Source organism: Acomys russatus, chromosome 4 (genome assembly GCF_903995435.1).
Source record: "Acomys russatus chromosome 4, mAcoRus1.1, whole genome shotgun sequence".
NCBI classification, from domain to species: Eukaryota; Metazoa; Chordata; class Mammalia; order Rodentia; family Muridae; genus Acomys; species Acomys russatus.
The window spans coordinates 11240124-11254222 of record NC_067140.1 but is presented as its reverse complement, the minus strand read 5'-3'; the positions used below and the strand labels follow the sequence as shown (position 1 = coordinate 11254222).

Here is a 14099-nt window from a genome sequence, read left to right as displayed (position 1 = left end):
TGTGGATAGACTAGCCTATTATCATCATCTTGATTTATACTTCCCTAAATGATTAATTATGTTGATCATCTTCTCATTAACTTATTAGTCATTTGTATCTCAAGTAACTTTGCATTTTTCAGTGGATTTTTCTTTGGCCTCCTTATACATATAGTGGTAATGGATCACTGTATGTATAGGGCATATGTCTTATCATGCATATGAGCCAGAAGTATTTTCATAAAGAATATGACTTGCATTTTAACTTTTATAATAGTGTTTTCAACTCCATTTTTAAGTAATTTAACCATATCAGTTTATCTTTTTCCACAGCAATAGATCATTGTTTTGATGTTACATTTATATATTATTGCACTAGTCTGAGGTCATGATGATTTTCTCTTTTATTCTGAAAGTTTTACAGTATTAGCTCATCCATTTAGGTTTATAATCCATTTTCTTCTAGTTCTTGTGGGCAGTGTAAATTTAGATATTTGCAAGTGGATATTCAATTGACCCAGCCTCATTTGCTGAAAAGGCTGTCTTATTACTGTTGGATTGTCTTTGTCAAGAATCAATGGATCCTAAATGTGGAATTTATTTCAGAACTTTCAATTCTCTTTTATTGATCTTTATGTCCATCCTTCTGCCAGCATCTAATGGTATTGATTTTCATAATTTATAAAATCAGGAACTGTAAGCTCTGCAGCATTTTTCTGAGTTTTTTTTTCTAATTGTTTTCTCTCTTGTGGCCATTGCATTTCCATGTATATATGGTCTGCTTTTTAGATTTGCAAAGTTTCCAATGAATCTTGCGTTACTTGGTTTTCTATTTCTATGACAAAATACCTAAGATAAACAGCTCAAAGGGAGAAAAGTTTACTGTGGCTCACAGTTTAGGAATTCAGTCCATGGTCACTTGTCACTGTTGCATCTATGTCTCTGGTGAAGCAGGTGGCAGATGGCAGGGAACATGTGCTGGGACCAAGGTGCAGAATGCAGAGAGAGCAAGAAAGGACCAAGGAAAAGATGTTTCCTGCTGGGGTTCACGCTCAGCGTTCTATGTTCTTCGCGAGGTGTCCAGTTCCAACCACCTCTTAACAACACAATCAGGTTACTTAACTATCAGTGGATCATCCACTAATGATGGAAGAATCCTTGTGATCCACTGTCCTTTCCAAAGTCTCACCCCAGAATTTTACAGAGGACCAAGCCTCCAACACATGAGCCTTCGGGGCCCATTCCTGATCTGAACAGTGAAATTATGCTGGTGATTACATTAAATATCCACATACACTTGGAGAGAATTGTAATCTTAACAAGATTGGCTGTTTAATACATGAACATGGGATCTCTATCTGGCTGTTCATTATTAATTTCATTACTTTTTATTATCGAAGTATTTTATTTATTTTGTTAATATTTTCTTAGTATTGTGAGGTTACTAGGAGGAGCAATGTTTGCTTAATTTCATTTTTCAGAATGGTTTTCTCCAGCGATGGAATTATCATCTTTTTTATATATTGCCATTGAATATTTTAATTTTGTTGAAGTCATTTATTAGTTCTAGTTGGCATATATGCATATATAAAACCTCTTTAATTCCATACAAAATCATATCACCTTCACATAAAGTATTTTCTTTCTTGCTTTCTATACTCAGTGCTACAAATTAATTAAGATAATTATTAGTTAAATTTGACCAATTCTACTAACTAAATTCCCCACTCCACTGTTGATCAGACAGCCTTACTTTAGAAGAAAAGCATCCAGTATTTTGCCCTTGAGCGTGATGCTTATTTTACATGTTTCAGAGATGACATTTATCAAGTTGAAAAATTCCTTTCTATCCTTTTCCTTTCAATGGTATTTTTTATCATAAATATGTATCATTTTTTATCATCTTTCTGCAACTGTTGAGATGATTATGGGATTTCTGACCTTTATTCTGTTAATGTGCTATGCTGCATTCATTAAAGTTCTAATATTAAACCAACTGGCATTGCTGAAATAAATTTCATTAAGCTTCAAGATTTTTTTTAAAAAGCCTTTTTGTATAGTAGTGGGTTCTATTTACTAATATTTGGTTCTATATTCATCAGCAGCAATAATACTGCCATTGTCTCTTATTGTAATATTCCTCTGGGTTTGCTATTAGGGCCTGGTCACAGGAGTTGTACTTTTATGATAGTTGCTTTTGATTGTCATCCTGACTGGAGTGAGAAGTGGCATTGAGATTAAGAAGGCATGCCTCTGAGTGTGTCAAATTGGCATGACTCCAGGGTGGATTGATTGAGGGGGCCTTCCTGGAATATGAGGGCGCTATGCTATACGCTGTGCGTCTCGATGGAACAAAAGGGAGAACACCGGCTGCCACAAGCACCCGCTTTCTCTGCTTCCTGGTCGCCATGATGTGAGCTGCTGTGTTGCACCATGCCCCCACCCCCAGCCATGATGGACTTATACTTCCAAAATCACGACCAAAAATAAATAAGCAAATTTAATCCTATCTTCCTAAACCATTTCTCTGAAGAATTGTCACAGTAGCAAAAGTCAGAGTAACCAAGATTCGTTCACGCATCTCCATATTTTTACATACACTTGTGCAAATATCAACTACTGTTCTTTAAGTATTCCTGAGCATAGTTGCCATAAGACCACCTGGTCTCCTACTCTTGCCAACATGCCTTCCATACCTGCTTCTCTTTGACACATTCAAGTTTGTGGTGCTAAGCAAAATTAGGGCTGTTTGAACACAAGCACTGTGGCAGTTGATCTGGTAATAGAAGTGAGTATCTCTTGCCTTGTAGTGGGCAGGCGCCAAACAAGGAGTGGATACGCTTAATAAAGGGAACATTCATGTCTTAGGTGGGATACATGGTGGCAACGAAAACTTTAATTATGCTATTTAGGATGCTGTATATTTAAAATGTATAGATTATTTATTTTTATAATTTCCCATTTAACATTTTTCAGACTACAGTTGATCACTGGTAACTGAGATTATTAAAAGCAAATCATGAATAAAAGAAGCTATTCTATGTGAGATCTGATGAAGCTGGCTATAAGCTGAATGTCTATAAAGATTTCCACTGTTAATTTTCTGTACTAAGTCAGAGGTTGTTCATGCAAGGGAAAAAAAGAAGCTAGAAGATTCACCGACATTTTCCTAAATAATTGTGTTTTAGTAATTAGCTAAGGGAAAGCCATTTTCTTTTTTACTTTCCAAATTTTTAAAATGGTATTGTATTTTTCTGAACAAAGATAATTGTTTTAAAAGCCAAAGCATTTGGTGTGAGAAGGCAAACAATTTTATTGTGACCAAAAGCCATGATTAAGACTGAGGCTTCTGGGCTCAGAGTACACTCAAACCTTAGCTCAAGAACTCCAGCAGCACCATCTCTGCAAGAGACATTAACATTTTACACTTCAGTTTCCTGATTTTATCAAATGGAAATTATAAGATCTACCTGACAGAGTTTCTGAGACGTCAAGTAAAGTAATAGCCAGAAAACACATCTGTGGGATTTAGTAAGTGCTCAATAAATGTTTTCTGTAGATGAGACGATCTTTTCAGCACAAGGTGCTGAGACCTAGGGGGGAAAAAAGTTGACACAGACCTATAGGTAAGAAGAAAGGAGACGTCCATTCTCATTCACTATTAAAGGAAGTGCCCCAGAAAGGATGGTGTTTGGTCTGGGACTTTCTTTATTGGAGGAGGGATTCTCTGCGCACAGTAGGGGCAGGGTAGCACTGTGGCAAGATGGGAGTAACTTGTTTGAAACCTCGGTAAGAAGCTAAATATGGTAGCATTGTCCAGTCATCTCAGATTTCTGGAGCTGCTCCTGAGAGACTATGATGTGCACACCACTGGGGGCTACATGCTATTATCCTCTCAAAGGTCGGGGAAGGAAGGAACAGAAGAGGCAGGGATGGAGGGCAAAAGCAAGGATTGTTTTTTAAAAAATCATTTTCTAAATTTAAATTGTGTTGTGTACATTTCTTTATATTTGTTTGTTTTGTTTTCTTTAAAAAAAAAAAAAAAAAAAAAAAAAAGGTCTTCTGTAGCTTACTTAGACTGGCCTCGAACCTGCTATGTAGCTGAACCTTGCCTTGAATTGGTCTTCCCATCTCAGCCTCCCAAGTACCTGGATTGCAAGTATGAGCCACCAAGCCTAAAAGTTAATTTCTTTTACAAATACTTGGTTAACAGGTTTTATGTTATCAGGGTATTAAAAGGGATAAAGGAGACAGCAAGGTCTCAAATGTTTAGGATTCACAGTGTGTGTAGCTGTGGGCACCAAGCCTGAAAAGAAATCATCAGACAGAAGGTTTGATTGTGATAAAAATAATAGATGAAATAAAACAGGACAATGATGCAATATGTGATGGACAAAGACAAGTAGCTGTGAATTAACCCTTTAGTGACATTGGGATGCACCACATTGGTAACTTTAAGTGAGTGAGAATGCTAGAAGGGGATCCTGCTACTGGGTTTATAAAAAGGTAAAGGCAGGAACCACCTAGGTTTTGGCTTCATGGCTATATACTAGAAGTATATGTTGGTGCCAAGGTTCCATCTGTACAGATTCTGGTTCAGTTTGCTTGGGGTGGGACCAAGGACTAACCTTTCAAGCCTATAAGTGACTATGATGTGAAGCCATAGGTAGAGCTTCTGAGCTGAAGCAGGCCCCTTAGAAATCTGAGATGTCTTTTCTTGCCTTCTCCTGAAGCCTTAGCAATGGAGAAACCACACTGATTTTTTTTTTTTTATGGTTACCATGTGACTCCACTGTATGGTGACTGAAACAAAAGTTGAACAATATTTTGCGAAACTAGAGCTCTGATATCATCCAAGTCCCAGTATTACCAAATCTCCAGGTATAAAGACCTTCTTCCTTAGTTTCTTTATATTCAAAAATAAAAACATAAAAGTGGAACTGAAAATGAATGTGAGTTTATTTCCGTATGAACAGATCAGGGAGAGAAGGAAACTAGCCATAGCATTCCTGTTTGTAGAAACAATTAGAAAAAAGAGCAGAAGAAATGAGATGTACCTGCAAGACAATTTCACGAGTCCTTGCCTAGAGAAAGATGGCCTGGCCCCAGGTCATCTCCGTTGTCTACATTCTGTGTTTCAGAGATGATTCTGGATTCAAGGCAGTTGGTCAGCAAGTTTATATAGGACTTTGTCTCAAAATATAAAATGGAGAGATATTGAAGAAGACATTTGATGCCAAATTCTGACCTCTATGTACATGTAAATACATATGTGAACATACATGAACACATACATATGTAGGTGAGAGAGAGAGAGAGAGAGAGAGAGAGAGAGAGAGAGAGAGAGAGAAAGGGAGGAATACAAGTTTCCCTCTTTAAATCTTGGTAGAGCACACTTGTAATCTCAACACTTGGGAGGTAGATGTAAGAGGGTCAAGAGATTAACATTATTCTTAGCTATGTGGTGAGTTTAAGGCCAGCTTGTACCATTCAAAACCCATGTCTCAAGAAAGAAAGAAAGAAAGAAAGAAAGAAAGAAAGAAAGAAAGAAAGAAAGAAAGAAAGAAACTAAGGGAAGGAAGGAAGCTATGTAGTGAGTTTAAGGCCAGCTTGAACTATATATAGAAAACCCTGACTCAAAAAGAGGAAGGAAGGAAGGAAAGAATGGAGAGAGGAAGGGAAGGAAGGCAGTAGGGAGGGAGAGAAGACAGGAGAGGAAAGGAGAGGAGGAGAAGAGAAGAATAAATTACAATACCACCTCTATCCAGGCTCCAGGCTGTTCTCTCAGCATTGGATCAGTGTTTCATTTACACAGTGTAGACACTGTTTAAAAGTGCCCTGTAGGGCACACTGCTATTCCCCATAGGTCTGTCATGTCCCCTTTCCTATGCTGTGCCAGTCTCCCAGGTGCTGTGTGCATTGATGTAATGAATCTCAGGTGTGACCTGCTTTGGAGGGCTGTTATTAGGCACCCAGAGGCTCACTGTCTGACCTACATAAATGGTTGAGAAATCCAGATTGCATCTGGAGGTTCAAAGACCTTGGCTTGAGATTTCAGGAGATTGGGCAGTGACCAAAATTTCAGGATTTCACCTGCTGGCACGCCCCAAATTGGCCCACCCATTTTTCTCTCCTGTTTCTCTCCCCTTCCATTTTATCTTGGAACCATTTCTATAACACGCCGTTTGACTTGGAGTCTGTCCCTGGAGGAATATGAGCTAACACATGTCTTTTTCTGGGAGAACGTGGACCAAAATGTGCACCTGCCTAAAGTTGGGCAATGTTCACCTGGGAGCTGAAGCCTACTTTCCATCTGTTAGCTGAATCAAGATCTCGAATGGGAAATTACATCTGTCTGTATGCATCTGCCCCACATACAGAAGGGGGGGGGGGGCGCTGGAATTTTTAATAATAGAAAGTTGACTGTGTCTCATCAGAAGAATCAGCTGAGAGATGTGAGTCACTATCTAAACTGTGTGCTTTGGCATCAGAGACAGCAGGATGACCGAGTGGCCATGTGCCCAAAGCTTCTGGAAGAGTCCTATCATTCTACATGGAGGGTCTTGGGACTTGGTACCAGAGTGCAATGCCCTTGCCTACAATGGGAGGAAGTGCTGAAACTGAAAGTGTACATTCTTACTGAAGTTGTAGCCGCTACGTTACAGTGAAGATAGAGTAGGAGCACAGCATCGCTTTCGGGGCTCTCATGGGGAGACCCCCCCCCTCCGATGGCAAGCTGTGCAAAGAAAACGTCATAAATGTCCATCTTCTCATCGGGAGAGACAGAAGTCAGCATCCTTAGAAGACTGTATGAGGAAATCTTGAGCTGCTTCAAATTCTTCTTTTCTTTAAGACACCAGGGTTTTCCTTTTAAAATGCCCCGTTTACCAACAACCCTGCAGAGTTTATTGCAAGCACTTCTCCAAAGCTGGAGACAGGACTCTGGAGTGGACTGTTCTCGTTTAGGTAGGCATTGGTCATTACCAGAGAAATGGAATCAGGATGCTCTTGATTGATGTGTTTTTCAAGAGAATGGTGGGAATAAAGTTGCTGCAGGCAACAGACACAGTGCCCATGCCCTTGCTCTCTCCTCCACCACCCCCCCCCCATGTGTCACTGTGCTGCTCTTTCTCCCCTGGTTGTTGAGAAGAGCTGGATGAACTGGCAGACAGATTCACCTGACAGAAAGGCTTCAGGCTTCCTGGCGACCCTTGCAGTTTATGTCTGAGTGGATAAGCTGCAGCTGTGGTGGGCCTCTGGGAACTGCTGAATCTGCTTTTGACACAGTAATCCCAATCATATGTGGACCATATGTTGAATCCATAGCTTAACCTCCAAAATGCCCTTATTCTCCCACCCCCACCCCCTCTCTCTGTGATTTCTGATGAGGTGGAATACAAACTAAGCAGTTTAGGCCACCAGCTTTAAAAATGCTCAGGTGGCCCTTTTGTGCGTTATGTTGGTTTATGGGAAAAGAACATTTTTAAAAAGGAACTGAGCTGTGAAGGAGGTCTGAGCTGCTTTTGCTGTATTGACACTCATAGGTCACTGAACCTCTCAGGCTTATCCTCACCCATTCAACCTGGCTATTACAGATCTGCTTGTCAATTCAACCAAACTTTACAGCCAGATGAGAGGATGGGGCAGTCTGCGTGGATGTTGTACTTTCTTCCAACAGCCTTGAACAATTGCATGTCTAGAACTCTGCAATGACGTGCTCCCAGCTCATCACAGCTGCACTCTCATGGCAGTGATGGGCAGCACATGAAGCCATCACTGCGCTCTTCTTGATCCAGACCATCACAAGATAGGGATATGAGAAAGTGATTCTAGGAGGAACATATGGCTCTTGACAATCTCCAAAGGCTTTGGGGTCTTAATTGATTAACCAAGGACGATGAAGAGAGTCAATGTAGGTTGAGAACGTTGGCTAAGAAGCCAAGACAAAGGCCTTATCTTGTGGACATTGTTAAGAACGGAGGAGGTGAAAAGCAGACTATACCTTAGGAAAAAGCAGGGGCCCACAGCTCTTTTCAAGTCCTATAGGAGTGAGTTAGTTGGATCAAGACAGGAAGTTGAATAGAAGGCATGTTACCTAAATCTAGTGTGCGGTAGTGTTAAACTCTATTGCTAGGTTGAACAGGAAGCCTAAGAGACTGTATTTCCTCTTTTTATTTTCTTAATGATCAGAGCCCCTTGAAAACAGGGCCCTCAATTAATCAAGCTGCCATTAGCACTCTTAACAGATGCAACACTTTACTTAAGGCTGTTGTTTCATAAAGGGCAATGTGGGCATTGATGATTTTTTGCATTCACCTCTCTACTTCTGTTCATGTTTTCTAGGTTCAAGTCTTAGATGTTTCTGTGTCTGGCAGTGACTAAGATTAGCTGATAAACATGGAGGGTTATTTCACTTGACAAATAATCCAGAGATGAGGGGATGGAGTGAAATTAAATCTTATTTTATGCATTGACTGGCTTCACCTGGCTTTATGGATAAAGAAAGCTCTCACACATGCATAGTCATGTGAGACTCTTGAACCACTATGCATGCTCAGATGTCATTCAAACTTCTTTTGGAACTCAAATACTCACCCACACTTATCTGCATGCTACGTTATCTTTTTATTAATTGATCCGTTAAACTGTGTGTGCATGATATGCAATGGGAGTATCAGAGTCAATTTTCCCCTTCCATATTTACATGGGTTCCAGAACTCAAACTCCAGTCAGCAGGCATGGAGGCAAATGCCCTAACCCCATGTGCCATCTTACCAGGTCTGGACATCACTCTCATTTTAAAGGGAGACACTCAGGTGCTGTAGCCCCTCATTTGGACATTGTATTTCTCAGGTACAACATATGCTGTCTATGACATTGGTCACATTCACTCCTATGTCACTCATACATAGCCTGGGCTTCTAGGCTCTCCTTCACAGGTGTACAACAGACAACAGACATCCTCATGTCCACTCAAACTTCTTTTTTTTTTTTTTAAAGAAATCATTCTTTTTTTTAAAGATTTATTTATTTATTATATATACAATGTTCTGCCTGCATATACACCTGCACACCTGAAGAGGGCACCAGATTTCATTATAGATGACTGTGAGCCACCATGTGGTTGCTGGGAATTGAACTCAGGACCTTTGGAAGAGCATGCAGTGCTCTTAACCTCTGAGCCATCTCTCCAGCCCCTACTCAAACTTCTTATTCATCCAAGTGTGTCATGCACTCACATGCATTCCTTTCTCACTTGCATCAATGGGCACCCTTATGTTCAGAGAAAACTAGAGTACTTGCCTCCCCAGTGATGCTACATGTTCTTGGGAGGTGTTCTTTCACAGCATGTGTTCAACTTGATGAAATAATCCTGGCCTCTGTCTCTCACCTAAAGTGTGCTTTGTAGCCCAGTGTCCGTGGATAGATCATCTAACCAGAGGCTTAAAGCCTATGCTGCTCTTTTCGTAGAGCATGTGATGCGTTACATTTGAACAATAGAGATGGTGCTACAGTCACCTCACTAATTCACATGTTCTTATACTCTTTGAACATTTGGTCTTCTGTCTTAGATAATGTATCTCAGGGTACAGTTGAATCCTTCTAAACAGTGTTTGTTCATGAGACGGACATGCTGGGCATACCAAGGCATAAGGACTTTTTATCCAATTCACAAACTTTTGAGTAACTTGCATGAAGAGAATCTGTGTACTTGGCATATGGTTGATATTCAATAAAGGCTGTCATCTCCAGGCACACACTGGCACCTCCTTACATTCTTAGTTGAAGGGGATGATATGAGATTACTTGGCAGGCACTCCTGGAAATCACTGTTTACCCTGATTAAAGTTTCTGTATCCATCCAGATTTGGCTTACTGCTTGCTTTCAACTTTAATTCAATCCACTTTGATTCATTTCAACAAATGTTCATTGATCACTTGCTTAGAGTCAGGCATGCTCCTCCTGGGCACTGTGTATATGTGGTGGGGGTGGGGAATAGAGTAATTCAGAGGTAACTAGGCCATGATCTCACTTTTAAGGATACAATTGAACCAGCGAGGCACGTGCCTATCTTATGCTTTCATAAAATCAAATAAAAATGATGAATGAGTTGGCAATAACTCATTCTGGACAGATCTACACAGGCTTCATAGAGTAAATATATGAAAGACATAGCTATTATCTGATGTCTTTTACAGGCAGAGGTGGCTAGCATTGGTGGGTGTTTCAAATAGAGGAAGCCCAAGCTGGGGATGGAGAGGGTCAGTTTAGGGATGTTTATATAATAGTTGGGTGTCTGTAGCTGTTGGAATTCATATGCATCATGAGATGATCCCCTGAAAGGGAAGATGGAAGCCAAGCACAAAGGGTTTCAGTAGCCAGGATGAGGAGTTTAGGTCATATAATTTGGACAAAAGAGAAACTATGGAAGGGAGATAATTTTTATGATTGGAAGCAAAGTGGATAACTAGACAGAATGATCAAATGAACTGGGGACAAAGGAACCAACAGAGTCAAAGTGAGATGTGGGAGAGCTCCTGGCCTAAGCATTAGCAAGGGGAAAAAGTAAAGAAAGTTGGGGCGGGTGTAACATTGCTGAGTCTCAGGCCACGGAGACTGTTGGTTGGGGGGAAGAGTGAGATCTAAGTAGGTGAGAATTGAGAATGAGCCAAATTCAGGATCTGGGTGCAGTCAAGTGGTAATAGTATTCTTCAAAAAGTAAATCCACCTAGAAGGGGCCACAGGTTTATATAGATTAGGGGCCGAGAAGAAATTTGAATGTGTCTTGTGTGAATTGATATTTGGATCTTTACACAAAGACAGATTTCTACAAAGCAATGGGGTTGAAAAATCTGAGCATGGGATAAGGATTATCTTTTTTCCAAATTGGAGAGATATCAGTGTCTCCTCCCCGAGGAGCTATGCAAACACAGTGAATGATAGATTATCAGTCTACAGAGTGACTCATCTCCCTCTCTTCTTTCTTGTCCAGTGTGTACCAGCTGGTTGTCAAGGAGGAACGACTTCAGAAGTCCCGGAGAGCAGCTGACATCATCGAATGTTTCTCAGTACCCGTGAGCTACCGGAATGCCTCTAACCTTGATTCTCTACACTACTTTGCTGCAGAGTTGAAGCCTTCCAACCTGCCTGTCACCCAGCCATTTACAGTGGGAGATAACAAGACCTACAATGGCTACTGGAACCCTCCCCTCTCCCCACTGAAGAGCTACAGCATTTACTTCCAGGCGCTCAGCAAAGCAAATGGAGTAAGTAGGTCATTACTTACCTGGTTTAGATTTTTTTTTCCCCCTCTCTCAAGTGCAAAGGCTGTGAGCCTTTACAGCAGGGTTGAATAAACTGAGGCCCCGTGAGCCAAGTCCAGCCCTAATTGTCTTTTGAGATTTGGAAATAACGCCTCTTAGCTTGTACATGACTGATGGTTGTTTTTGATGCTTAAGAGTAAAGTTGGGACGTTGCAATATAGAGACTTTATGTGTCATGAGGCTTAAAGTATTTATTTGTATGACTTCTATGGGGAAAAAATGTATGTAAATTTGTAATTGAGTATGGAAAAGGTGCTACACTTAAGGAAATCACACTGCCTGAGCTTCCTATCAGCATCTGGATGCAGGAGGAATACGTTTCAGTTCATGTTTTGAATTATCCCCCTTATCATCACCATGAGTCACATCCAAAATATTTCTTTTTAATTTTAAAAACAAAGTAGCTGCTTTTTTGTCAAGTATTTCCTTGCCTCAGTAGTTGTGTCAGTCAGCAGCACGCATTCACAAGGCTGGAAGAAATCACAAAGGGCATCCATCACCTTCCCATTTATTTCCACCCACCCCTGAATAAATATGCCTTAGTTACTATGACCACATTACAGTCAAGATTGTCGGTGCTTGATTTTGAATGCTTTCAATGGCAGAGAACTTACCTTGCTGTTTTGGGAGCGGCAGTGTGGGGGTTGTGACTCTAAGGAAGCTTTGTTACATAATTATCTAATATTTCTTCGATGAAAGCTTCTTTCCAGTATTCTTCATTCATACTTTTTAGGGATTTATAGAGCAAAACAATAACTTTTAAGGTGTTTGTTTCTGTTGCATTATTACCTTTACCACCTCACCCACTTAATCACTCTTAAATCACACCCATCGGGTCATCTTCTCTGATAATACTTCTTATAAGTTAGTACTCACCCATTCGGGGTACCTCAGTGGACATATTCCAGGCTTTCATAATTTATTCATCAAGCACATGATGGCCAGTGTCGTGTGCTAATCCCTGTGGTTCGTGTTAAGATTAGTACATGCACTCCAAGAGATTACAGATCTGTGAGGAAGCCTGAAGTGTGCCAAATCATGCAGTGTCTCTACAGGAGCGACACACTCACTGCAGACAAGGACTGAGACGAAAGCAAGATTGGTGGCATGTGTGCACATAGAACAGTTTAGTCTGCTGGTGGTAGTCACTGCCTCGGAAAAAAAAAAAAATCCTGGACTGAGGAACTAATTAACATTTAGAGTGTCCGCATGCCCATTTAAATTCCACTTTGATATTTCAGTTCTGCATTTATTACTGGTTCAAGCAATGCTCCTCACTGAGAGTATAAAGCTACAAAGAGAAGCTGCCAGACTGCCTTCCACCTGTCCATCTGGTCCCCACTCTGCACGGAGCACTCTGATGTATTGAGCATGAAGACATAAACATGGAGCAAAGCATCTGGGGCCCATCTTGCTTTCAGATCTCTGAATCCCATGCTGGCCTGTGCGGTACTTGCACACAGCTCTCTGATAAGATACGACTCTCTCAGCTCTACGCACATTGAGGGCGGTAGGGTTGTGTTTCCAGTCTGCTGATGAGGCTGAGGTCCTACGCACAAATCTCACGTTACCATGTCCCCAAACAGACACTGCTCAGGGAACTAGAAACACACCACGACTCCTGGAGACTAATTATCCTGGTGTTTTTCCAGCCCAAAAATGATTGACTGCGACAGGGATATCAGGTGACATGGAACATCTAGTGGACAGTTTTCTCCCCAAATATCATGGTATAGTCCCTTCTCTGGAAGACACATAGAAAAAACAAGTCAGGTATTGAAGCTGCATCTGGCCTTAGATGCAGTTCCACGAGGAAAAAGGCCATGAATTACCTGTGCCTCACATCATCTGCTCTGCCATAGTGGAGTTGTAATTTCCAACAAAGATACACAGCAGGAAGAGTATTGTGTGCATGCTCATGCAATGTTGTCCGAGAGGGCAGTTGGCCTCACAAAAACAGAGAAAGAAAAAGCGGCCAGATGTGGGCACTCAGAGTGAAATTTTATGGCAAAGAAAAAGGTACACGTTGCTTAAAATTACTGTCTTTAGTATTAAGTTGTACTGAAAAAAAAATGAGCAAAAGGGTCATAGGAGCAGAGCAACTATTCCCACTCTGACAAGTCTCTGCATGGCTCCTTTTCTCTTCTGTGCATCACAGAGGCCAGAAGACAGTGCAGTTAAACCAGGAGGGCTTTGCAGAGTGATCAGCTACAAACTCCAGCCAGGCGCATTCATTGTTCGTGAGCAGACACATCAGGAAAACTGCACCTTGGTACACAGAGCCACCTCCATGCCCCGCTTCTAATAAATCATTCAAAGAACAATTGGCTGAGCAATGAATCAAAACAAAGAAACCAGGAATAGAGAAGAATGGAATAAAAGACCCACAATGAGCAGGAAACTAATTAGACATTGCATTAATGCTAAATAATCATTCCAAATGCTTTACAAAACAGGAGGTTAATGTAAAAAGCAATTACTTAAAGAGGAGAGGCACAATGTAAAAATTAGCGATTGTGATTTGGGCCCAAAATGCACTGTCATGTCAGCAAGAAACTTGGAATAGGATGGAAGCAGAAGTATCTGAACAAGAATCTGTTAATTCTCTCATAAAGACAAAAGCAAGTATATAACTATTGTTTTACTCTAAATACTGGGAATTTTGGAAGTATCGTTTTTAACCATACAGTTGGCCTCCTGATAATAGGAAACAAAATAGTAACACTATGCAAAGAAACAAAGGGAAGACAAAGGAAATTATTTTTTAAAAGACTCGAAACTCAGCAACTTGAATG

At 40.7% G+C, this 14099-nt stretch overlaps 1 protein-coding gene across 1 annotated transcript in view; it reads left to right on the top strand.

Moving 5' to 3' along the window:
• Ptprt (protein tyrosine phosphatase receptor type T) overlaps window positions 1-14099 on the top strand; it is a 1134114-nt gene that overhangs the window by 897279 nt on the left and 222736 nt on the right. The window contains exon 12 of the mRNA XM_051143721.1: window positions 10974-11247. Within this exon, the coding sequence (XP_050999678.1) occupies window positions 10974-11247 (274 nt within the window). The remainder of the gene's footprint in view (window positions 1-10973; window positions 11248-14099) is intronic.